Genomic DNA, 27460 nt, shown 5'->3' with positions numbered 1-27460 from the left:
ATGGTTGAGGTGCAGGGGTAAAAATAATTAAAGGGCACCTGTTGCATGCCGTGGGCAAAAAGTTGTCATACATTCAAGGCGAGATGTTTGCACCTGCTAACTCACCAAATACAGGTAGATTTAAGCAGTGGTTGGTAACGGAAAGTCTCTCACAGTGGTGGGTTGAATTCATCAGAGTTACCCACTAGTTACTACACTGATTCAGAATCAGAATCTCTTTATTGTCCTGTGAAGGGAAATTAGTTTTGCAGCAGGGGTACACAAAAGACAAGGTACACAATGACAACATCAGCAGAAAATCTGAAAGTCAGACAAATTAAAAAAACAAAACAAGACAAAAAAACAACACAATATAAAAAACACCATACACATACACAAAATCGTTAACTAAAGTTCAGTCCAGAGCTCATACCAAAAATGGAAAATTACTAAAAGTGAAATGTGTGGATGTGCAAATGAGCAATAATAGTGCAAGAAGAACAGGAGCAAGCTAAGGGCTAACTGCCATTAAAGGGATACTTCAACATTTTGGCAAATTCGCCCATTGCCATAATTCCTATAGTCTTAGTAATAGGTTCGTTAGCGTGGTGAATGTGCAGGTCACAACGTGTCCACGAGAGTGTTTTGGAGTTGTTGGATTGTGTATTTGATGAGTTTGATGAGGGGAAGCCAGAATACTGTCTGCTTACATTGAGTTGGCACAGCAGGTCTGAACTCAGCAGCGGCGATCTGAAAATAGCTTGCACCGACAACTGAAGGTAACAAACCTATTACTAAGACCATAGGAATTATGGCAATGGGCAAATTTGCCAAAATGTTGAACTATCCCTTTAGGTAAATAAATTGCACTGGGGATAAAAGAGACCTGAAGTCTTTTAGTCCTCCTCATAGGAGCCTGATGGCCTGAGAGCAAAAGCTCAAACTCGTTTTCCAAGTGGATGATTAGGACAATCCAGAATAGCATTAGCCTTCCTCAAAACCTGTCTGTTATAGATAGACATTACCCCGGCCTGCTGACGTCCTGAGATTTTTCCAGCAGTTTTAACAAGACTACAGAGACGATCCTTATTGGACAGGTTCAGGTTTCAAACCATGCAACAATACAAAAGGTTAAAACAGATTCAATAAAACTTCTGTAAAAGAAACATGGAACGTTCTCATTTTCCTCAAAAAGAAAAATCTTTGTTGAACCTTCTTGGAGGTAACATCAACATGGGGTTCAAAACACAGTTTATTATCAAGGACCACACCCAGATATTTGTAGCTCTCGACCATGTCTTTAGTTTTCAACACGTTCAACTCAAGAGAAGAGTCATCACACCAAGCTACAAAATCATCTACAGCAGGCCCATGGTCCTGCTCATCCTCCTGAAGACTAACAATAACCGTATCATCAGCAAACTTCAAGATGTGTCTGTTACTGAAGCTGCTACAGCACTCATTAGTGGACAAAATAAAAAGGACTGACTAAGTTTGTGACTTAGATGCTTATTGCAAAAAACTTGGGGGAATTTTCCCTTAAAAGACTGCAAAATAGTTGACAGTAGCTGCATTTCCATTACAGTTTTTTGCAAAATAAAAGTGATATTTCTTAAATTTCAACTTTGAATGTGTTTCCATTGAAGGGAGATTTGGGCATGAGCCTTGCATTTCTCCTAGAACCTGAAAAAATGTTGTCTCGGAGTGAAGTGGTCATGTGACACCATAGGTTATGTCCTGTGAGATGTTAATATGGAAGAAGTGTTTCCATTGCACTTTTAGAATACATTTCTATATCAAAACATCTGAAAAACCTCCTCATGAGAGCGTAAAAACTTTTTTTTAGCTATATTTAAGTGGTTTATCGAAAGTCATGTGTTTCCATTTCCAGTTTTTGCTTGATTATGGCAAAAATCATAATCACAATCATTTTGATTGGCATTGAGTCCACCTTTAGAAAACATAATTACGGGGAGCAGGTGGCCTTGTGGTTTAAGGCGCTCCCCATGTACACGGGCGGCCTGGGTTCGAATCCGACCTGAGGCCCCCTACCGCATCCCTCTCCCCCACCCTTGACCCTGTTTCTGACTCTATCCACTGTCCTCCTCTATCTAATAAAGGCACAAAAATGCCCAAAAATAAATCTTAAAAAAGAAAACATAATTACTGATTTTTTTTAACATCATCTGCAACACATGCACACATCAAACAGAATGCAAAAAACAAACACTGAAGCTTGAACCTTATGATAAATCCTACAGGCAAAATAACGTGTCAGAGAAATAATTTATTTATGATTAGCGTGTTTTGATTATGGTGATCATTGAACATGGAACTCCATTAATTGCTGAGCACTGATTTGTGGAAAAGAAAATGGAAAGTGTTTCTTACTGTTGAGCTTGGAGTGTTGGTGCCATAACCAGACGAAGGCAGGGATGCTAAAGACCAGCGCCGACCGTCAGCTCTGCAGAGAAAAACCCAAGTTTAAGCACTAAAATACAAAGAAAGAAGCAAACCAATGCATTCTGTCTTAACTGGTATCAAAACATCATCATTGACCTCCATTGTTTACAGGTTTGCAGTCACTTTACCTAAACTACACCTGTAGGTACCGCCTCTTCCCTAAAATGACCCTGATTGGTCAGGAACAAGCATTTCAGCTTCAAGGATTGCAACACAGATCCACCTGATGACAGACATGAAATCTGGCCAATCCATCGGCTTTACAAAGTCAATAATGTATAATAGATTAATGTAATTTCTGCTACTGGTTAAACTTTGTTGAAAACAGATCCTAAAATATTGAAACTACCTGTTCATAATGAAGGATTACACAGATGGCCACCTGTTCACTCACTCTACCTGGCAGTGTGATTGCAGCAGCTTGAATAAACACTGTGACTGTGTCATCTTGGCTCTGTTAGACATGAGTCAGCCTGCACGTGCAGCAGGAAGCTCCCTGCTCAGCAGGACGTGAGAGACCTCGAACAACAAAAGATCCACACCTTCGTCTGTTCCCTGATGCTCGCTTTTTCCTCCCTGAGGCTCACAATGACTTTACATCCTCTGCTCTAATTCACACTTCTGACACATAGAAAACCAAGAGTTTTTAATAGATGTAAGTCAGAGAGTGACCTTCTAGAGGAGGCGAAGGAGAAGTGTGCCGGGTTGCTCGGAGAGAAGTTGCGTGGGCTGTCCAGAGGGCTGCTTCCTGCTGGGACAAAGAGACAAAAACAAAGGATTAAACACAAGACAGGTGGCACAAAGGTGTAGAAAGCAAGATTTAAGGAGGGCTTTTATGCCTTTATTTATAGAAAAGGACAGCTGGAAATAGGGATGAGGGATGGAGGAATGACATGCAGGAAAGAAGCCCTGCTTAGATCCAAATATACAGGAAGTTTTGGAACATGACGGAGTAACAGGTGATTTCTGATACTTACCGAGGTGTCCAGGGAGTGGCAGAGGAGAGTGTGGGCGAGGCAGTGTGGGAGATGTGGTGGTCAGAATCAGACTCTTCCTGTTGCTTGTTCGACAGCTATGAAGAAAAAAGAGAAAGATACTCAGGTAAACAACAGGGCACAAAGCAATTACTGTGAACGGCTTTGTGAAGTCTGTTTGTTGCTCTACAGGAACATGTGCAGAGAATCTGACTATGTATAAGCACATATACTGTACAGCTTATATATGTGAATGTAGGGCTCGCTGCAGGAGCACGACGGAGATAAGGAGAATTCAATTTCCTTTAGTTATCCATCCCTGCCTGCCTGCTCTCGGCTGAGATAAGAAATGAGAAAGAGAGAAGAACAAGAAGAGAGAGAAGTCAGAGAGAAATCGCCGACTAGAGAGAATTAAGGAGCGAGATGGGAATCATTAGAGATAGAAACGAACACAGGAGAGACACCAAATTCTCTCTGACCTGGGTTATTTACTGTAAGGGTTCTAAAAGGTTTGAAGTGAGTCACCTCACACATTTATATTGGCCATGAAGCCACTGTCACTAACATACTTTAGGCATGTAAAAGTGGAACCAACACTAAAGTAAAACAACTGCAGTTCTCCACCTGGTCTCTAGAGACTCAGTCTAAAGGTGAGTCAATCCCCATTAGGTCCCATATCAAACTCTGATTTTACAACAGCAGTAAGCATGTTCAAAGTCTTCAGAGAGGTGACCGACAAGAAAAGGTGGATCTGAACAAGTATTCACAAATCTCAGTCACATTTTAGAGCTTTCAACTGTAAATATAAGAATCTTTGAATCTAGTTCAGCATAGTTATAGCATCCATCCATCCATCCATCCATCCATCCATCATCCATCCATCCATCATCCATCCATCCATCCATCCATCCACCCATCCATCCATCCACCCATCCATCCATCCACCATCCATCCATCCATCCATCCACCGACCCATCCATCCATCCATCCATCCACCCATCCATCCATCCACCCAGCCACCCATCCATCCACCCATCCATCCATACACTTATCCATCCATCCATCCATCCATCATCCATCCATCCATCAGCCACCCATCAATCCATCCATCCATCATCCATCCATCCATCATCCATCCATCATCCATCCAGCCACCCACCCATCCATCCACCCATCACATCCACCCATCCATCCATCCATCCACCCATCCATCATCCATCCACCCATCCATCCATCCGTCCACCCACCCATCCATCATCCATCCATCCATCCATCCATCCATCCACCCATCCATCCATCCATCCACCCACCATTCATCATCCATCCATCCATCCATCCATCCATCCATCCATCCACCCATCATCCATCCATCATCCATCCATCCATCCATCCAACCATCCATCCATCCATCCACCCATCAATCCATCATCCATCCATCATCCATCCATCCATCCATCCATCCACCCATCCATCCATCCATCCATCCACCCATCCATCCACCCATCCATCCATCCATCCATCCATCCATCCATCCATCCACCCACCATTCATCATCCATCCATCCATCCATCCATCCATCCGTACATCCATCCATCCATCCGTACATCCATCCATCCATCCGTACATCCATCCATCCATCCGTACATCCATCCATCCATCTGTACATCCATCCATCCATCCATCCATCCATCCACCCACCATTCATCATCCATCCATCCATCCATCCATCCATCCGTACATCCATCCATCCATCCGTACATCCATCCATCCATCCGTACATCCATCCATCCATCCGTACATCCATCCATCCATCTGTACATCCATCCATCCATCCATCCATCATCTCTCTCCTAAGCAGTGTTCCTGATCCTCTTGGGGGATCCCAAGGTGTTCCCAGGTGGATAAATAATTCCTCCTTTTGGGTCTACCTTATGATCTCTTCCAAGCTGAAATGCACAAAAAACCTCTACAAGAATCCAACCAGGAGGTACGCTGATCAGAATCACAAACCACCTAAACTGACTCCCTTCAATGTGAAGGATCCTTGGCTCTACTCCAAGCTCCTCGTCCTATCTTTAAGTCTCATCAATAAGCCCGTCAATCCCATGTTCCATTCTGCCATCACTTATCAACAAGATCTGAGATACTCCTTCATTTGGGGCGAAGGGTCACTCCCAACCTGGAGAGGGCAATCTACCAAGTTTTCATATATTCCATCTTTCATATTTTAATAAGTGAAAAAACTCAAACTTTTGAAAATCTTTGGAAATTAAGCAACATTTCAAGCAAGGAGAACAAAGGAACTGATGTTTGTCTGCAGGTTTTTGATGTTTAAAAAGAAGAAATGATCCAATATTTGTTGTTTATGACTTCTGTATTTGCTACTGTGGAATCTGAATGAGTATAACTGTTGTTTAATTTTACTAAAACCACATCGAAGTTTATAAATGAGGTATCATGACAGCATTAATATAAATAAAAAGCAAACACTACAAACAACATCTTTTCTGTTTTATATAGAGATCGGTCGGTCCCCCGTCTACCTCCACACTCAGACACCGTCACATGGGTTCACATGTGAGCAGCACTGGCTCCACACACACATCACACACACACTGCGATCACACTGCGCTCACACCTTCATTGATGATTGCAGGAGTGAGACACAGGACTGAATCAGGATCAACACAGTGAGATGGAGATGGGCAGGCAGACACAGTGGTGTTGTCATTAGAAACATTTAAGGGTCTTTTATGCTTCTCATACATTGTTCTAAATATTTAATCCGGCATCTGAATAAAAATTGATCTCCCTCTCACTGAGCCTGTAAGTACCGTCCAATAAAAGCACCTCAGAAATCACAATAAAGTCACGAAACAGATCCAGCACCGTCTAAGCCAGCACTTTCATTATTCCATCTGCACACCAGACTCGGCGATGCATCAGACCCACATCTCCTCTTATGGATATTGATCACACATGTCAATGCGGCTGGATTTATAGTGCGGCATTGATATTTACTTTTGTGCCATTTCACACTTTCTCAGCTGGATCAATACCATCCTGACGCTGTTGAATAACCATGAAACCTTTTTCTTTACAGCTGCAGTGATTCAACACACACCCTGCTGTGTATGAGCTGCATGGGCACATACACTATATTGCCAAAAGTATTCACTCACCCATCCAAATAATTGAAATCAGGTGTTCCAATCACTTCCATGGCCACAGGTGTAAAAAAAATCAAGCACCTAGGCATGCAGACTGTTTCTACAAACATTCGTGAAAGAACGGCTCGCTCTCAGGAGCTCAGTGAATTCCAGCGTGGTACTGTGATAGGATGCCACCTGTGCAACAAGTCCAGTGGTGAAATTTCCTGGCTCCTAAATATTCCACAGTCAACTGTCAGTTAAATTATAATGTATTTGTATGTATTTTAAATGTAACTCAAGCTCCACTGAGTGTTATTTAGCATTGCTGATGGAGCCGAGGTGCAGGAAACAGAGACCAGAAGGCAAATTAATAGTTTTATTGTCCTCTGCAGGAGAAAATAAGTGCTGGAAAACATTTCGTGTGTCGCCTCCGTCTGTGCTGCACTCATATCTGTTAAAAAGAACTCAAAAACACGGAGAGAGAGCGAGAGTAAAATAAAGCGAACGGAGCAGCTGGTTATTCTTGGTTAATGGCTCTCAGTGCTGCAGGAAACAATGCAGGCTGGATGTAAACAAACCAAAGCCACGCTGTATTCTTCCTCTTCTGCTCTGCTTCAGTTTTCTGTGCTCTGAGTGTAAACATGTGGGTGCTAGTCATCGTCTGTGTACTTCAAACATCCAGCCAGTTTCCAGCAGCAGCTGCTGATGTAGAGTCCAAATTTCAGAGCGGTGCCGGGGGGGGGGGGCCGTTTCTGCTCGATGGTCACTCAAGATCAAGAGTGGAGGGGGAGGAGGGGGGAGAGGAGAGGGGGAGACGCACTCACTGCACTCAGTAAATCTGGATTGTACCGGCTGTTGCTGAGGGCAGAGAGAGGGATGGATGTGCGGAGGAAGAGGAGGGAGATGTGCAGAATGATAGAGTGAATAAATAATGGATGGAGCCACCATCAGAGGGGTTTGGAGCCTTTTTGGAGACTGCAGCTGCAATGTTGGTTTTTAGGGGCCAAAAGTGACCATATTAGGACAAAAAGGATAGAGGTGTAGAGGAGTCAGGGGTCAGCAAACATCGATGCTAAACAGTCTTTAACCTCAGCTAATCTATCAACTGGACAAGTGGATGGTTCAACTTCCAAGACTTTACATGCACGGTGAAGGAGAGCTAGGACTGGAGCTGAATTAGGCCTCTTCACTAGAGTACAGTCCATGTCCCAGTATATAAGAACTGGGGTGGGGTGGGGGGGGGGGCATGACAGCAGCAAATGTAGAACAAAATCATAGAAACTTAACAGTTCTGCACATTTTGGGCAGCTCCCTTGTCGCTGCATACATTGTAGCTTTCTCGGTACGCTTCGGCTCATCGTCTTGCTGGAAAATAAATCTTTTCCTAAGCTGTAGTTCTCTTGCAGACTGAACAAGATTGTCCTCCAGGATTGTCCTATATCTTTCTGCATTCATTCTACCCTCTACCTTTACAAGGCTTTCAGGGCCTGCTGCTGGGAAGCATCCCCACAGCATGATGCTGCCACCACTGTGCTTCACAGTAGGGATGGTGTTTGGCGTCTTGTCTGACGCCCAAAAAGCTCCATTTTGGTCCCTCCCTCTTGACCATGGAAAATTACATTAAACATACAGAAAACTTTTATTGTTGCTGGAAGATGCATTAAAAATCCCCAAAGACTCCTGTAACCACAAACTGGCTGAGACGTTTAGGTCAGTGTAACTCATCAAGGCCACATCCCCAATTAAGCATAACTTTTAGCCTTATTTAAATCATTCAAACAAATGAGTTTTGCAAAATTGTTCCATCTTTCTGTTGGTGTGAATATAAATGAGCCATAGAAAACAAAAACATATCTATACTTGGCTTTAAACATGTTTATTTCTGCTGTAAAGTTGGACGTCTTCATATGAGACCTAATGGGGATTGACTCACTTTCAGAGCCGGCCTCTAGTGGCCACTCATTGAACTGCAGTTTTTCGCTTTTTATCAGCTCTGAAGTTTCCAGCTTGGTTATTAGCTTGTAAAATTGTAACATAACGATGCAAAGCAACTGATTCTGGAAAAACAGGGTCTGCAAATTAATCTGCATGAAATTAGAGGTGCGTTTAAAATGGTAAACATCACCCCCACAGGCTTATGGTAAACATGACCCACTTTTTATCCTCTCATGTATGCATTCACGCTGCACAAACACAGCAGACGGTATAAACAGAGCACAGGAGGGAATATTATTCACCAGGAAGCATGAGCAGATGACACGGCTCGAACAAAGCCAGACAAACAGGAGCCATCGTCCTCTGAGCGTTCACAGTCCAGCCTTTACTTTACAGCTCAGAGGGCACTAATATTGATCACGACACACCAATCATTTATATGAAAGTAGAGAAATGTACCCGGCATAAGAAGAGGCAGAGAGAAGCAGATCTAAAGGTATTAGAGGAGGAAGAAGAGAAAGTACGGATATAAGATACTTCAAAGAGGAGAGATAAAGAGGCGGAGGCGGAGAGGCTGCAAATGAGACAGTGAATGATGAAGAGAGCTGGAAATAAAAGCAGTATGGGTAAATAAATGACTGATACTCCGGTGAATGCAGAAACAAAAATACAACATTTCTGCAGAGTTTTCAAGGTCAGAATCCATTTTAATGAAGCGTGCATCCTTTTTTTGCATTAGTTGAAGTTTGATATTTATGAATTCATTATGTCAGGAGCAAGAAAAGCAGCAAATTTATTCTGTGTCTATAACCCTGGAGGGAATAGAGGAAGAGGGAGCTAAACGCACATGACGGTGTGTTGTTAGGCAGCGTGCAGCAACCAGGCTCTTAATAACACCGACACAGGACTACAGGGAGAAAGAGGAGGCAGGGAATATAACTCAGAGTATAGATGTTACTGAGTTAACTCTGTGATTGTGACAGCATGGGAAATGCAAACTAATCACCTGACATAAGGGGGGAAACGTGGAGTGAAAGGCGTCATTAAGGCAGAGTGGCGTTTAAAGAGCAGGATGGATGGATTTAGTTCTCTTTCTTGCATGTCTCCAAGGTGGCAAAATTGGATGAACTGCTTCAGTCGTGCCTCATAAGTGGACAAAATTGGATGAAATTCCACCTAAGTGGGTAAAACTTGACAAAGTACCTCAGGGGTGTCCAAAAAGTAGATAAAATTTGACAAGTTACCTTAATGGTGCTCCATAAGTGGGCAAAATTTGAAGAACTGTCCCAGTAGTGCCCCCTAATAAGGCAAAATTTAATGAATTACCTCAGTGGTGCACAACAAATGAGCGAAATTCAAAGAACCGTCTCAGCGGTGCACGATATCTGGGCAAAATCTAATGAAGTGCCTCAGTGATCCCCTTTATGTGGACCAAATTTCAAAAATCCCACTTGAGTCCAGCAGAACTTGACAAAGTACCGTGTGGGGAAAAACTGGGTGGACTGCCTCAATCATGCCCCAAAAGTGGGCAAAATTCAATGAAATCCCACCTAAGTGGGCAAAACTTGACAAAGTGCCTCAGCGGTGCCCAAAAAGAAGCCAAAACTTGACAAACTATGTCAGTGGTGCCCTGTTGGTCGACTCATTTTGGTGATCAGTGTAGCTCTGTCAGTTGGTAAAAATTTGACGATGGGCTTCAGTGGCGCCATGTCAGTGAACAAAATTGAACAAAATCCACTTTATGCTTCCCTCTAAGATTGCAAATTGCAACTAAGTACCTTCTCAATGGGCAAAATGTTGTCTAGACCAGTGTTTCTCAACCTTTTCAGCCCGCAACCCCCAAAATAAAGGTGCAAGAGACCGGGGACCGCCACTGTACCTGAAGGGGGTTGAACCATGGGGGTCAAAAAATTATGCTCCAATGTAAATTTAAGCTGTGACATCCATAGCTTACATTTACCCTGAATAATAAGCGCTCTTATCAAAGAAACAAATAGTTTTATATTAATTTGTGTAGTAAATAGCCTTCTGAAAAATGTAAATCCATTTTGTTAAAAACAGAATTGAAATGGGCTAACAATGGCAAAAACGATAGAAAAGGTGGTGAAATAAGCGTTTAAAAGTAGCAGAAATGGGTTGGAAGTGGTAAAAATGAGTTAAAGTGGCAAAAAATAAAAAAATGTAAAAGAAATGGGTTAAAGTATCAAAAATGGGCGTAAATAATGGTAAAAGGGATTAAAAGGTGGCTGAAATGGCTTTAAGGTGGCAAAACTGGGTTAACAGTTGGTGAAATGGGATGAAAAATAATTACAAATTGGCAAAATTTGTTAACTGAAATAGGCAGAAGTTGGCAGAAATGGGCATATCAAATAGTGAAATGTGGTTAATGCAGACAAAAATGGGTTTAACCCTTTACCTACTGCCATAGCGCCAACGCTATGTTTAATATGTCCGTAGTATTATTGCCGTAACTCTGTCAAAGTTTGTCCGATCAGAAAAATTCCAACGGTGTTGGAAAGCTAAGAATTGTGGGCATGGGCACACATATGGCTCATTATGGTACTCGCAACCATATAACGTGGGCATTCATAGTCAAGTTCAAGTACCCCTGGGAAAAAAGGGACCAAAGCACTCAGACTTACAGCCATAATACCAACAAAATATGTCCAAATTGCCATTTTAAACTCAGTAGGTAAAGGGTTAAAAGGTAGTTAATAGTGGCAATAATGGGTCAACGGGGGCAAAAGTATGTGAAAAGTGGCAAGAATTGGTTTAGAAGTTGCAAAATCAGGGAGAAAAGCCGTGGGAAGTTTCAAATGGACAAAAATAGGTTTTATGTGGCAAAATTGGTGAGAAAAAGTGATGAAAACAGGTTTAGATTAAGCAAAAATTGGTGTAAAGTGGCAACAGCATAATTTAAAAATTATTCTTTGTTTTTTTTAAGGCATCTGGAGACTCCCCTCAGAGTCTCAACACCCCCAAGGGGGTCCCGACCCCCACGTTTAGAACCACTGTTATAGAGGGCACAGGTCCAGGAGTGGGGAAAATGTATATATTTATAGTAGATAGAATCATTATAGAAATGTTGATTGCTAACCTTAATGTGATACACTTTTCTACTCTGGTGCCCCACCGCATACAGCAGGTGCCCTTTTTATCATTTCCGCCCCTGACCCTCGGACGTCCTGAGGCCACCACTGGTTTGGTTGCCTCGTCTGACATGGTGCCATCCTGAAAGGCTGAAAACTCTCCTGGTTTGATCCAGCTGTTAGTCAGAAACATGGCCGCTGTAGGAATACATGGACTCTGACCACATTATGACTTTGTTTAGGCTTTTGAATCCAACAGAAGCCGTGCAGCAGGTCACGCAGGCAGCAGTAAAAGCCAAGGACGGAGTCTAAAACAGTCGTTGTGAGCGCCCGAGGCCAAACACTGTCCTCCCTCAGCTCCATCACGTCTCCACTCAGCTGCACTGAGCATTGTGTTAAATGTCAAAAAACCCCGCTCGGGCTAAAACACAGTGACCAGGAGAAAACAACGCACAATCTGACCCTTTTTGTTTTTGCTCTTTTCTTCCCAGAGCTCCCAAAACACCCCTGACAGCACCTCACAGCCTCTTAGCAGGGATAAAAGGACTATTTTCCTTTTGTTCTTTCTCTGTAATCTTCTGTCTCAGCGCGGAGAACAAACAGCGGCTGACAGGAGCAATTTCTATCATGCACGGGTAAATTTAGAGCCGCGGAGGAGCCAGGAGTGTTTTCCCGTAAAAGAAGTTCAGAGGAGGAGACATGAGGAGGACGATCAAAGAGAATAAGAGTGGAATTACTTAAAGAGAAGAGGAGGGAGCGGCCACTTTACTGAATCAGGAGATAATAGGAGAAGTAGCACCTCAGCCTGTGTGGGGATTGAATGCTGCGTCCTCTAGAGAGGAGCTGGAGCACTTAAACCCAGAGACTCTACAGTCTGACTCTGGAGGCCAACACCGACCTGCTTTGGTTCGAATGTAATTGTTTAAGTGGAGTGTGAGCACTTTGGTGACACAGGAGGACTGTTTTAGAGCAGAAAACAAAGATATGACCCAGTGAGAGAGAGGTGTGGCTGTGTTTGTGCAGGAAAACAAGAATCAGAGGGTTTTCAAAGGTCGAAGGTCTCAGTGTATCGAATTGGTCGATGGCTTAGTGTTTTTTATAATCCTCCCTGACTCGCCTCGCATCTCCACGCCCTGCAGAATGCCGAGTGCAGAGTTTTTACGGGTTTTCCAGCAAAGTCTTTGCGATTTGACATTGAGAAACATTCTTCCGAAACGGTTCCACAGTTTTTAGACAGATTGGTAAACCTCTGCCCATCTTTACTTCTGAGAGACTCTGTCTCTAAAATGCTCCTTTAATACCCAGACATGTTATTGACTTGCTGGCAATAAACCAAATCAGTTGGAGAATGCTCCTCCATCTATTTTTATTTTGTACCACTTACTTTTCCAGCCTTTTGATTCCCCGTCCCTACTTTTTTGAGATGTGTTGCAGCCATCAAATTCAAATGAGCGGATATTTTCCATGGAATATTAAAATGTCTCAGTGTCGACACCTGATATGTTTACTTATTTTCTATTGTGAATAAAATACACGTTTACAAGATTTGACAATCATTGACTTCTGTTTTATGTTTGACGCAGTGTCCCAACTTTTTTGGAATTTGGTTTTACTTCATAAAAGGATTTAACAGGATCAGCCACAGCTGGTTATAGCTGCTCGTTTCATGTAAAGAAGAAAATATCTGTCCTAAATCAAAGATTGTTTAAAAGCGTTTAGTAGTGGTGCTACAGTAGCACTGCATTGCTACATTGTAGCATAGAAAGCCCTCCTGGCAGATCTGGTCGTTTAAAGTAGCACCTCAGGCTGCGTGTTTCCCTGAGTGCACTGATGTCGTCTTCAGCATGTGGAGAAACACAAAGTTTGACCGGCCCGTCCATTCAGGTTAACGCTGCAGAGAAACGATTAGACGGTTAGTGTTCTTGGCGGGAGTTGATTGCAGCTAACGGTCAATTAGTGAGTAAAAAGTTCACTCATGAAGATTAACGAGACGGTTAAGGCTGGGATCTTAGCTCGCTCGGCATGGAGGAGAAAATGAAAGAATGAATGAGCAAGAAAGGAGAGATGAGGAGCGGAGAGAGGCAGCGGAGGCTAGCATGCGTGTCTGTGATGCTCACGTAACCAAAGTGAGCTGGTCCCTAATGGACGAGCAGACAAGGATATCACCCGAGGGCCCTGCGCTCTGTCTCAGTGTCTCCTCCTTTCACCTCCTGCACAACCTTCACTTTCATTATCTTAATCAGTCATCGCCTGTCGCCTCTCTCCTTCCTGCCTGTTTGGCGTGCTAACTTTTAAAGAGGGAAATGTTTTCAACCATCATCGACTTTAGAACACAGAAGGGCGGGAGATCTGAATATTTCTAAGATGGCCAGAAAAGATGTGTTCCTGGATTTTTTTTTTTTCTGTAAAGCAAAAACAAATGGTTATCACGATATCAGAATTATAAACATTGATATGATTCTAGTAAAAAATACACCATACTGTAACCCTACAGCAACAAAAAAGAAGTCCACTGAACTCAATGGAAGGCATGTTTTTGTTTTAATTGTCAAAAATCCCACAAAGTGTCTACTGTACAAAAATATATGCAACAGCTCCGTATAAAGGCTGTCAAAAATTTGTCATACTTCTAAATACCATATGCTTTTATAAAAAAATCAATCAACTGGGAGCACAGATGGTCGAGTGGTTTAAGGCCACTTTAAAAGATCGCTATGAGGCAGCAGTGCTGTGGGACTCTGTCTGTGTCTCTCTCTGACAAGGTGACTTCACTGTCACTCCTCCGGAAAGCCCCGTCCTTTTCCCTCCCTCCTCTCAGAACCAAACTGTTCACTTCATGTGCATTTTTTAAATTACGGAGGTGGGCGGGGTTAGCTCTGAGCCAGGGGTTCACTTTCACTTTAAATGATTTCCACTTATTGATATCTTATAAAGGGGCAGACATATAAAATCTAGACATTCTGTGTGAACATTCTATGTGTGAACATTCTATGTGTGAACATTCTATGAGGTTTGTGGGACTTTTTACATTCCGCTTTGATGATGTCATTATGGATCAAAGGAAACATTCCACTCCAAACCTTACTGTCTAATATACTAGTAGACCTGAGATATTTCAGTCACACATAAGCACTGGATCAACTCGGTCACTTACTCTACTCATCTTCCTGTTCGAAAACTTTTTTGGAAACTGCGATGTCGTCTCAATCTCTGCAGACCTGCAAGCTGCTGGCAGAAAAACAAGCACAAAATACCAGCAAGAGGAAGGCCGTTGGAGAAGATGGTCCTTCCTCTGTGGAAAATATGGGGATGGAAATGGAAATGGCCGTCCCTGGGGGGGAGCCACCGCAGAAGAAGTGTCGCAGCAGCCTCCTGTACCAGGACTCCACCAACAGAGAGAATAAGACAGTTACCTTTGACCTGACGTCTGACATAAGACAGGTAAGTGGTAACTACAGGGAACCATTCCACCTGGAAGAAGACCTGGATGGTTCACAGAGTGTGGAAGAGAAGGAGGTGGTTGATGACGATGACAACAAGGACGATGCCAACCATGATAACTCCATAGTTGAGCCGTGGTCCTCTTTATCTTCATCATTATCATCATCATCCTCATCCTCATCCTCGTCATCATCGTCATCGTCATCATCATCTTCATCTTCATCTTCATCTTCATCATCCTCTGCCTTATCTGTTGAGGAACAACCAGAAAGCCTGTTTGTTAACACCAGCAGAGCACAAAATACCGGCAAGAGGAAGGCCGTTAGAGAAGATGGCCCTTCCTCTGTGGAAAATATTGGGATGGAAGTGGCCATCCCTGAGGGGGAGCCACCACTGAAGAAGTGTCGCAGCGGCCTCCTGTACCAGGACTCCACCAACAGAGAGAATAAGAAAGTTACCTTTGACCTGACGTCTGACATAAGACAGGTAAGTGGTAACTACAGGGAACCATTCCACCTGGAAGAAGACCTGGATGGTTCACAGAGTGTGGAAGAGAAGGAGGTGGTTGATGACGATGGCAACAAGGACGATGCCAACCATGATAACTCCATAGTTGAGCCGTGGTCCTCTTTATCTTCTTCATCATCATCATCATCATCTTCATCACTGTCCTCATCATCCTCATCATCAACATCATCATCATTATCATCATTCTCTGCTTCATCTGATGAGGAACAAACAGAAAGCCTGTTTGTTAACACCAGCAGAGCTGATTTTGAGGGGAAATACTGCCAGGGAAACATGATCGGGGTCGGAGGCTTTGGCTCGGTCTACGAAGGAGTTCGCAAGGAAGATGGCAAACCAGTGGCCATTAAATATGTCCATCTGAAGCCATCTGAAATCCTACAAGAGGGAAAACCGTTTAAAATTCCCAGGGAGATCACCCTGTGGCAGCAAGCCACCAGTGGATCGGAAGAGTCGGCCGCCGTAGAGCTTTTGGATTGGTTTGTCCTTGGAACGGAGGTGGTCATGGTCATGGAGCGACCAACTCCATGCTCTGACCTCCTGACTTACCTCACCAACCACTTTGGTGTTCTGAGGGAGGATGAAGCAAAGGCATTCATGACTCAGCTGGTCGACGCGGCCATGGAAATGCAACGTAAAGGTGTTTTTCACAGAGACCTTAAAACCGAGAATGTCCTGGTAGAATTACGGGGCGGGGCCCCCCGCCTCAGGATCCTAGATTTTGGTTGTGGGACAGCCCGGACTTCAGCGACCTTCTTTTCATTCAGTGGGACCTTGTCATTCGCCCCGCCTGAATGGCACTCCTTCGGGTTTTACAGGGCTGGTCCAGCCACGGTCTGGCAACTCGGAGCCATGGCCTACATGATGTTGCACCACTCCAAGTTCACGAGCAAGAAATTCATGGACGGAGAGCTGCACATTAGTAGTGACCTATCAGCAGAGTGCGCTGATTTTCTGCGCTTTTGCTTGGCGACCTTCCCCCAGCACCGTGCATCCCTCAAGGAGTTGAAGGCACATGCCTGGCTCCAATAATCCACACCTACTTCAGAACAGGCTACCATCTTCCTTTTTTAGACCCTTCTTCAACTGGGCCTGAGGAGGTCGGTGAACCCAGAGAAAGAACCCATGCACACGAAGGGAGGACATGCAAACACTGCCCAGAAAGGCCTTGTGTGCACCTGGAACCTTCTTGCTGCGAGGAAACCACACTCACCTCTGCACCACCATGCAGCCCGAATTGAAAAATAAAATGTCAAGAGAAAGCTGGACACATATCTGTCTGTCATTAGAGCTGACTGTTCAGCTCCAAATACACATGGACATTCCTCATGTCTTGGTTTGATATGTATTGTTACCTAAATAAACTAAAGTCAAACTAAAAAAAAAAAAAAAATTCATGTTTAATTTTGTGTTACTGTGATAGTAGTTCATGGACAGTACTCCGGCCCTCTCCCTATCTCCATATAACTGATTTTGACTGAACCTAACAGCCAGCAGACACAAATATTTTACGTTTAAACAGACTTACACATTATGTTTACATGCACTAGACGTAATCTTTTCTTTTTGCAACTGCAGACCACATATGATTGTGTCCTATACTTTTTTAGACAATTACACTATAACTTAACCACTAACAGACCTGCACATTTGTAAACCTCCTTTATCACACCTTATACATACTTTTTTGCATCTTTCTATTCTATTTCATATTGCTATTATATTTTTGTTATTTATTTTAGTTCCGTGTCAGCAGAAGTACTACTTTTTTAGATTGCCTCTTAGTATTTATTGATTATAAAAAGCTACATAGGCTAAAACCTCTTGTAATATAATTACTATTAGCAAGTACAGCCCAACTTCAAAAATACCAAAATAACCATTTAAAAACAATAAATGATGCAATATTGGATTCCTACAACTTTTGTCTAAATTGCCATGGGGTCAAACAAGTATGGACACTATTTTTATTTTTGCTTATAATGGAAATTACTCAAAATAATATCAATTTAATGATTAAACTCCATTCAGACTAAGCATTTCAACTAAATTGTTTAGCTCTCAATAAGCATATTACTGTTAGTGGTAATGTGAGGATCTTTTTATTCAGCAGAAGCCTTAGCATGTATTTCAAATCAACTTAAACTGTACAGATGGAAACATTAGGATCCTAACTTTTATTTCATATAATAAAAACCAAACATACTGCCCCGCCCTAGAACACAGCCATCATTTTAAGCTCAGCCTGGACTCTTCCTGACTCTGCTCACTGTTTAAAAATTAAAGGTCATCTGCATTAATTCTGTACTATCTCCCCTGTGTGTCTGGGCTCAGGTGTGTCACAGCAAGAAACCCCGCAGAAATAAAAGCTGGTTCAACTCCAAATCAGCAGGAGGAGAGAGGGGTCCCTGCAGGAGAGCGAGCACTAAATCCACTACTGAAGAGACCCCCAGAGCTTTAATGTCAACTCAGGTTTCAAGCTGCTGACATCAGTGACTAAACAGACCATTTATAAACACAAAGGGATGAGGTACACATATTAATAAAACTGCTAATAAATGCAAAATGATTTATTTATTCAATTATCACAGGAAAATTGTTTTTTAAACTACTGTCCAGGCTTTAAAAAAGAATATAAATGCAGTTTGAAACTCCAGCTTAGTCAAGTCATATCAAAGTTCCTCCTCTGGTACATTTCGACAAAAGAGAACCTGAGAGGACCAAGAATGTCGCCCTGAGGAACGCCATGAGTAAAAAGGGCAACAGTGAAAACGATTTTTCACACCCATGTATAAATGTATGGTTTCTGCTGTTCTCTGGATTCAGACCCACTTTTCCCCTGCTCAGTCTGCTCAGTTACAATAAAATCTTGGAGATGATGGTGACAAAGAAAATCACATCTCCTCATTTAGTGCAAGTCCACTGGATCTGTTCATCTAAATTCTCCTTAATATGAAACCTTTTAGATTCTGCAGGACTCCAGACTAACTATTTTTACTAGGAGCACAGTGGCCCCTAACTTAAAACTTTAGGGGCGCAAGCAGAAAATTTAGGGGCGCACAATGTAAAATGCATTGCAAAGTAAATATTCACATTCCCTCTCATTTTCACTGTATTACTGGGGAGTTGCACTTTCATTACACAGGTCACGGCACATTTTATGTTTCAGACTGGCATTGTGTTTGCTCAAAGTGTCGTGTTTTAATTGTGTAGTGCCAGTATTATTAGCAAATTTCATGTTCCCCGCACAGAGGTTGAGCTGGACATTTTTGTTGTCTGTCATTTTGATGGAAAGGGTCGTAAAAATTCACTTCATGCCATTTTACAACCCGTTATTATAATTTCCTCTTGAATATCTGTAATATGATAGAATTCAATATGATTTTATTAGTGGTGTTTAATTAATGAAGCACCACTTCTAAACTTATCCACCTTATTCCCGGGGCCGCTACTGTAAATCTGAATATGGGCAAAACTTCCAGTGCTAAAGCGGAAGTACATTAAATACATGTATTCTATTACAGCTGCTAACGATTGATGCTAATAAACAACAACAGTTGTTTCGATATGAATTCACCTTGAATTTGTAAATATTAATATATTTTTGTAATCGCATTTTCACATTGTATTGTAAGCTGTAAGTAAATAAGGTGGATACCACATTATTCCTGGGGGGGTCTACTGTAGCTATGAATGTGGGTGGAACTTCCCGTACAGTGAAAGCAAAAACGCGATTCTTCCAAGGGCTTCCAAACAGTGGTTGTTTTAAAATAAATATTTGCTGCAATAAATACTGCTTCATTTTTGTTAAATCGATATGAGCTGAAAGTTTGAAATCATATTTTCTGTAATGTTCAGTGCCTGTTGCTACCTTCATGGTACTGATTGTGACAAAGTTAAACATTTGGATTGTTTGGTTTTATGAATATAATTCCAGCATTTTAAGAGGTATTAGTTTGTGAAATGAACATTTCAGCAACCCCACAAACTAGAAATTTATCTGAAGGTGGTGTCCAAACTCATTTAACAAAACGTGATTGACTATTACTATACTGATATGAAGCTAATAAAGTTAGCTAAATATGATTGTCTAGGTTATCTGAGGTAATGTCGGCACTCTGTACTCTCTAGTAGAGGAGAGTAGTTTTAGTGGGGAGGAAGTAAGCACCGATAGTCCTCTGTTTACAAGATTTACGTGAAACCTGTAGATTCACGCGATAACCCCAAGACTCGCCTCTGTTCACACGTTAGCCAGTCACAGTGGTCATTCACCCTCCGCTCTCACACACATTGGCCCGCCTTCTTCTTCTTTGGTGTTCGTCTTCTTTCTTCTTCTTTTGGAGATAATTTCGGTTAGCAAACCAGTTCATTTGTGCATTATCGCCAACAACTGGGCTGAAGTTTGTCAGCAACAAAAAATATTTAATAATAATAATAATAATAATAATAATAGAAAAAATCAGAAAATTTACCGGTCGCACACGCGTGAGTAGAGGAAAATTTACTCGCACTGTCTCAAATTTTAGGGGCAAAATGCGACCATTTAGGGGCAGTCTGGAGCCCTGTTCTGCAGCAGCTCAACCACTACACACAGGTTCCTTTATACTGAATAGCACACCGGCTTTACATGCATGCATCACATGACACCATGCAATGCGTTCTAAGCTGCAGCGGGTTAAAATGACAAAAGCTGTGAGAGAACTTCAGCTCCTCAGACATATTTTAAACCTAAAGCTAATGCCAGAGAGAGCACTGTCTAAAATTTAGACATTCTGCAGGAGTTTGCATGACTTTTTGTCAATTAAAAATGAGATATTACTCCAATATAGGATGCTAAAGGCTTCAATTTTTATAGTTTTGATACAAAGTTTGGGAGTTTGGGTGCTGCAGAAACGCAAGCTGCTCAATGCATCTGTTGCAGACATACTTAGGTAGTTAAAAGCAGAGCAAGTGAGACTATCACACCTAGGTTATTCTGTAGGAGATGCATTTACTCTCGCATGTATGCGCCTAAATTAGACCAAACTGGACAGAACGTTCCATGCACGCTGCACAGCCTGCCTAGCAGCTTCTGAATCATGCTGTCATCTTCCAAAGGATACCATCAGAAGCTCAGGCTATGGGGTTTATCTCACATGTGCAAAAAGTCAAGCAAAGAGTGTGTACAAAATATACAGAGGTGTAAAGTTTGTCCATGTTGTTACTGGTTGATGTGCTTTTGCAAGATCAACAGAATGCTCCATAGAAAACTTGTAGAAACTTGTAGAAAAAGGGCATGGCAGAACCATCAATGCACAGCCAAATCTTGATGTTGGGATGTGAAAGGGGCTGGTAATGTCCCACCTGCCTTTGTTCCTCAGGAAACAACATCTGTCATCATCACTGACTCAGACTCCAAAAAAAAAGCAACAGTCCTGAACTTCAGACTCATCCTCGGCTCATGTCATCATTGATCGGTAACGTCAGACGGTGAATCAGTGGACCTGCACGTCTGCTGAATTGTCACTGATGACTCGGGTGGGTCACTGTTTTCCTGACCTGATGTGTCATTCACTTCAATAAAAATAAGACCAGGATGAAAACATCCAAGTATCGTTTTCACACATACAGGCTCGCTCCGCTTACGTCTGTAGTCAGAAGACATTTTTATAACTTGCTGTTAATTCTCTATTTAAGGTTATTTTCTCAGCCTTGTTTTTTATTTGACCGGAGCTAGAAGAAGTGAGATGTGGGGCAAAACAACACTACTCAAATGGGAGCAACTCAGCTATCAGCAGCTACCACTGAAGTCTACAGTTGTGGGAAAAAACAGATTACAACCTGAGGAAAATTTAAATACTTGGCACAAAAATGTCAAGATTTGGACCATTACTGGTGAACACTCGAAATGCCTACATACATAATCTACTTTAGTCTCATTTTTAAATCTCAGAAAAACTCCAGCACACTGTCTAAATTGCACAAATAGTCAATGTTCAGTTCTGTCCCTCTCTGAGCCCTATGCAATTATTAACAGTTTTGTCTCTCCTGGACTTTTTGTCTTAAAAACCTTGAAAAAAAAAATCCATCCTGAGCTACACAGTCAAGCTCTGACTTCCTTTTCTTCAGGATGACCTGGCTTTAGGAATATGTGTGCTGCAGTAATGGCACTGGAATTTAAAAAAAAGTTATGGAACTATAAAGACATAAGAAAAGCTAAACAGATACTGTTTTAAACAATAATGGCTAAGACTGTTTTGCATAGACTTGATTTTCCATCTCTTGGTTACCAAAAAGTGAAAAAATAATAATTGGGTGACAGAAGTCTTAAAATTATCCACAGATTTACGAAAAAAGTCACAGCACTTTTTGTGTTCCTGTCTGCAGAGACACAGAGGGGCATGTCACGGCCTCTCTGTGTCTCTTTCTCTCCATTACGAGCTATTCAAGCGTCTCCTGCTTGATCTAAGTGTATAGTTTGACGTGACGACCTAACAGCCTGCCATTGGTTGCCAAAGCCTGTCACAAAACATTGTGGGATACAAAATGGTGGAAAGCATTAGCCGCTAGCAGCAGAACCAATCAAAATGGATTATAAACTGAATTACTGGAGTGGATTTAATCTTTAAAGACCCCAAAAAGTCATGCAAGTTCCAGGCTCACTAGAAAAGTATCCATAAGGATGATGAAGGAGTGGATAGCGCCGTTAGAATGGCACAATGAAGGGCTGCAAGACGAAAAAACATTAAGTGGCAACAATCTATGGTTAAAAAGTTATCAAACTTTTTGTTTCTTCTTCTTGTACACAACAACGTCGATCTCAGAGGGTTAATATCCACCACTGGTGCCATTTGGAGCATAACTTCAATAACTTGAGAACTATTACAGTGTTTCAACAGCTGAAGGTTGTTAAAAAACATTTTGCTAACTTATAAATCCAAAATAACTATCTTAGCTCTATTTTTCTGAGTTAATTGAGCACATTTTTAGTTTTAAGTAAACAGTCCTCAATGATTCTAAGTTTTTTTTTTTTTTCATTGTTCCCAGAATAATACGTTTGCACCATGAGTGAAGTTACTGACTCAGAGAAGGACCGCCTGTAGGGAGCAAATATAATATGCAGTGGGTGGTATACTGAACATGATGGAAGAGGACTTCCTGGTTCAGGAACTTGACGCTTGGCATCCCTTAAATTGGACCACCTGAGGTGGCATTAATCCTAAAGATTAATCTTAATTAGATTAATCTTCAGGATTAAAGTCTGTGATAGAAATAAGGGAAAATTGCGGTGGATGAAGACCACATAGCTTTATGAAAAGTGCTTAATCATGTTGTTTTGACTTTAACAGAATTCTTAAATGTAGGAAAGTTTCCACAGTGCAGTTTAATTTATAAAAGTCAGATTAACCCAGCTTAAATGTACAAGTAATGATTACTCAAAGAACCTATTTCAGTCAGGAACACTCTTGTCATAAATTTTACAGAAAAACAGTTCTAGATAGTTAGAAACCTCCAGATGGATGGATACATTTATGTCCTGCTATATATCCTGCTATAAAGGAGGAGGCTGGGGTGGAGGAGGTTAAGCTGCAGCAGCAGCAGCGTGGTGCATCAGCATTAATGCAAGAAGGGATTAATGAGATGTTTGTCATATTTAAATACACCACTGTGTTGAGAGAACGAGCTGTGATTGGCTGTGGGAGCTGGCAGGTGATAACTGGAATCAGCTGGCCATCAGCTGATGATGACCACCCTGTCCTGCATGAACTAACACTCAGCTTCATTTCCACCACTTAGAAACTTTGATGTGATCAATTTCAACAAACATTTTTAGCAGTTTCTTGCTACTTCTTCTCACACATCTGTGTGCCTTCTGTGCTTGCACACTGCCCTGCAGTGTCATGCCCATATATGGGCATAAATGGGGTGTTACTCCATGCTTATTTGGAGGAATGTGCATGAGCTTTCAGCTTACATGCACCTTGCCTTCTCACACAGGTGAAAACCATTTTAGAAACTTTCTGAAGAAGTCAACTGAAGAGAAATCTTAGAAAAAATGCTCGTGAATAAGTCCCAAACAGCAGAGGATAATGTCTAATCCACAAAAATACATTTGCATAGGATTTCAGAGTTTGTTGCTGTGGTATTCAAACATTTATGGACGTTATTAGATTTTTTACTGGTGTCATATCCAACATTTAAATCCTGATTGCAGGACAGCCCTACTTTAAACTTACAAATGAGCTTCCAGGCCTCAAAAGCATGATCCTGCATTGATATAAACATGGTAAATGGATGGTAATTATCCCTTTATATGATGCATTAAAGTACTTTAAATTACATGATGCACTCACTCTTTCATGCACACATTTACACAACAATGCAAAGCACTGTAAGGCGGCTTCTTAGCCAATAATTCACACACTCTCACACCCTGCAGCTACGACTTCAGGAGCAACTCAGGGTTCAGTATCTTGCCCGAGGCACCAAAATATCTGCTAAAAATGACAAAGACGCTGACATGCATGCACAGCAGAACCAAACTTTCACCATGAGCCTGTCTGTCATCCTCCTGAAGATCCTGAAGTTTTACAAAGAGAGAAGCTGAGATTTAACCATAAGAGAGACTTTAAAATGACAGAAACCAATCCCTGAAGTCTCCGTCTGCATCTCTAGTTGTACCTTTTGGTGCGTCGGAACATGTTGCCGGTTTCTGGGCGTAGCTCGAAGCAACAGGAGCATCAAGAGCCGAGGGAGAGCGCTCAGAAAGAATCGGGTCTCATTGCAATTCAGCGCAGAAGTGTTGCTCCTTCAGCATTCAGATGTGCGTCTGTATGAGTGCATGTGTGCGAGTGTGGCTGAGATCCAAAAGGAGGAGAGAGGAAGAGGAGAGGGAGGGAGACAGGGTGGGTCCGTCTCTTAAGAGAGGACAAAACAAAACAAAAGGCAGCAGGGGATTGTGGGTCATTTTCTCAAGGCGAGGATGCTTCAGCGCAGGGTGAAATCAGCAGACTGGTTTGAGTATTCTTTTTCTGTGCTCTCGATGAAGATGGAGAGTTAAAAGCTTTTTCTCTGCAGGCTGACGTGAATGAAGAGAGCTTGACTCAGCAGAGAGTGAAGAAATGACTAAAGGACAAGGTCATGTGGGCTGTTACATAACCATGAAGCAGATGTTTGAATGGAATAAAAAAAAGCATGCAGATGACGGGGAAAACGTCACGCATAAACACGTAAACATGCTCTGAATGGAGGTGTTTACTGGCGGCAGGATGGACGAGAAACTCAGCACATTTACAGAGATATATCCCAAAAGAAAACAAAACTGATGTGGGATTGGCTTCACTTTAGATTATCAAATAAACCTCCTGATAATAGCATGATAAAGATTTGATTTCCTTTCTTAGAACTGGGCTTTAAATAGCAAAGAGCACATCCAAGGATCCAGATATCAAAATGTCCTGACTGGATTGGATTGAAGCTTTGCAAGTCCACATGCCAGATATGTAAAGAAAATGCAGGGTAACCTTTTATAGCCTGATGGCGTCTGACTAAAGGAGGTGAGATGTGACTGAGACAGTAAAAGCAGCAGGAAGCTGTCTTGTGGAGAAAATGGGGAGTTTGATTTGAAGAAAGCAGGAGAGAGATGGAGAAGAGAGCATGAATCACATAAAAACAAAGGTCTGTCTGCAGCTTCATTTCATGTCTGATTACCCGTGTGAGTGAGGATGAGGAGGCTGCACACGATGATGGATGGTGCAGGAGATGGGACAGAAGAGGAGGGTGGAGACGGAGCTGCTGGGCTGTAACCGGACTCAGATATGCTCTCATTCATCGAGGCAAAGAGTTTATAATGAATCACATTAGAAGCTTTATTAAGAGATTATTGATCTTTAATCTGACGCTCTCCTTAGAATAATCATGCATCCTGCTGTGATTTGGACATCCATGTTTACTAAATATAAAGCTGATCATGCTTATTTACTTTCTAGATGATACAGCTGATACTTCACCAATGATTTGCACTAATATAGATCTGTATGTGACGAGTGCAACACTGCTTTTGTATTGTTTGCATGCAGCACTTAGGAGAAGAACCGAATGTCTTTGTGCAGCTCTGCAACGACAACAAAAGCATTCAATGATTCATAAAGAGGTCTGTTTTGTGTGTCATGGGTGCAGCATGCAGCATGATGCTGCAGCTTTGTGTGACTGTCTGAACCAGGGTGGGGCTGAATGACACAAACACAGGCACAGGAGAAAAGCTGGGACAAGATCGAGACAAGATCCTCCAGGATTCTGCAGACTTTTGGGATTTTCACAACATAAATTTAGCAGGTAGAGTTGTTACACTGCAAAACGCAATGTACGGTAAATGTTTTAAAGCTCTTATAAAATTGATGCAAATCAATTCAAATCATTTTTATAATATTCTTTGTAAAGACACAAAGCTGGTGCATGATTGCTGCATGTAAACAAAAGCTATCTTCTTGCATGCTTGTGTTTAATCTCGTTTTTTAAACTAGTAGTGCTTTGATTCTGTTTACATTTTCCCTTGATTATGCATTTTGGACATTCAGGTTCCAAGTGACGCTATTTCCGCACTTTTATCGTAAAGGTCCATATCAGGAAATGAGCAGACCACCAGCCCAGACCACCTCTGTATGCAGTCTGAGCTATTGAATATCAAGGTCCATGCAAAGCATTCAGGATAACCTCTTAATAGGATGTGTTAAACAGGTATAAATCTGTGTTAATGCACTGTATAAACAGGGTCAAAGACACTTGACCACCACTCTCTTCTCTCCTGCAGCTGCTCTGAGCTCTAAAAGCCAGCCTGTAAATCGGCCATCAACACCTACAAGTCTTTTAACCTCCTGAGACCCGACCCATTTGTAATGCATTTTTCTCACTTATTTAGGACCAGTAGGACCCGATAGGTAAAAAACCTAAGCTCTGTCTTTGAACAGGAAGAAGTTTTGACCAAAATATGATGTCTGCATATGTGGACAACAGGCTTATCTGACAATTTTATTTTATAAATATATAAATAGAACATAAAAATCCCTCTAAATTCTCAAATATTTTAAAGACACTTCCAGAAATTTCTGTAAATTCCCCAAATCCCTTCAAAAAAAACCCAAAATGTCCTTGAATATTCCGCAAATTTTCAGTAATTTCCTTCTGGAAAAAGCCTAAAATTAAACATAAAATTTTTACAATAATAAGTTCCTCCTAAATTCCACGGACAATTTACCCAAAAATTCTCCAAACATCCAAACAAAGCCCCTTAAAAATTCCATGAAAATTCAAGAAGATTTAAACTAAGTTCCCTATCCGAATTTCATATCAAATTCCCAAAATGTTAAAAAAAAAACATCCAAGTTCTCACGAAAGTTAAAAAGAAAACAATAGACATTACCTCTCTGTGAAACTCCAGACAACCCAAAAAAATCCCCAAACTTTCAAGCAAAGTCCCCAAAAATTCCTTGTAAATTCAAGAAAATTTGAAGTAAGTTTCCTATCTGAGTTTCCTATCAAATTCCCAAAATTAATTAAAAAAAAATCAAAATTCTTATGAAAGTAAAAAAAAATAATAATAATTAATAAATAAACAATAGACATTCCCTCTCTGAAAAACTCCAAACAACCCTTTAAAATAACCAAAATTTCCTCAAATATTCTTAAAAAGTTTCAGTAAATATTTCTGGAAAAGGCCTAAAGATAAAATGACATTTTTACAAAAAATTCCAGGAAAATTCCTTAAACATTTTAGGCAAATCCCCCCTTAATTTCAAAGCAAATATTCCTCAAAATTTCTAATAAAATTCCCCCCAAAAATATTAATAAATTCCTCCTAAATTCCATGGAAACCTTCATCCAAATATCCCCTAAAACATCCAAATAAAATCCCTAAAATTCCATT

The 27460-nt window shown here is 41.5% G+C and overlaps 1 protein-coding gene across 3 annotated transcripts in view; it reads right to left on the bottom strand.

Annotated features, from left to right (window-relative positions):
- The window catches only part of LOC121503682 (microtubule-associated serine/threonine-protein kinase 1-like), an 80447-nt gene that overhangs the window by 26750 nt on the left and 26237 nt on the right, over positions 1 to 27460 (bottom strand). For 2 of the 3 annotated variants that reach the window (XM_041778201.1, XM_041778202.1), the window contains exons 3-5: positions 3420 to 3514; positions 3115 to 3190; positions 2371 to 2443 (exon numbers count right to left, since the gene is read on the bottom strand). In XM_041778201.1, the coding sequence (XP_041634135.1) occupies positions 2371 to 2443; positions 3115 to 3190; positions 3420 to 3514 (244 nt within the window). Of the gene's footprint in view, positions 1 to 2370; positions 2444 to 3114; positions 3191 to 3419; positions 3515 to 24219; positions 24302 to 27460 lie in introns of those variants that run through there. The other variant, XM_041778203.1, reaches the window with a different exon arrangement.

This window comes from Cheilinus undulatus, linkage group 21 (assembly GCF_018320785.1).
Source record: "Cheilinus undulatus linkage group 21, ASM1832078v1, whole genome shotgun sequence".
In the NCBI taxonomy this organism is placed as follows: domain Eukaryota; kingdom Metazoa; phylum Chordata; class Actinopteri; order Labriformes; family Labridae; genus Cheilinus; species Cheilinus undulatus.
This window is presented reverse-complemented; position numbering and strand designations above follow the sequence as displayed.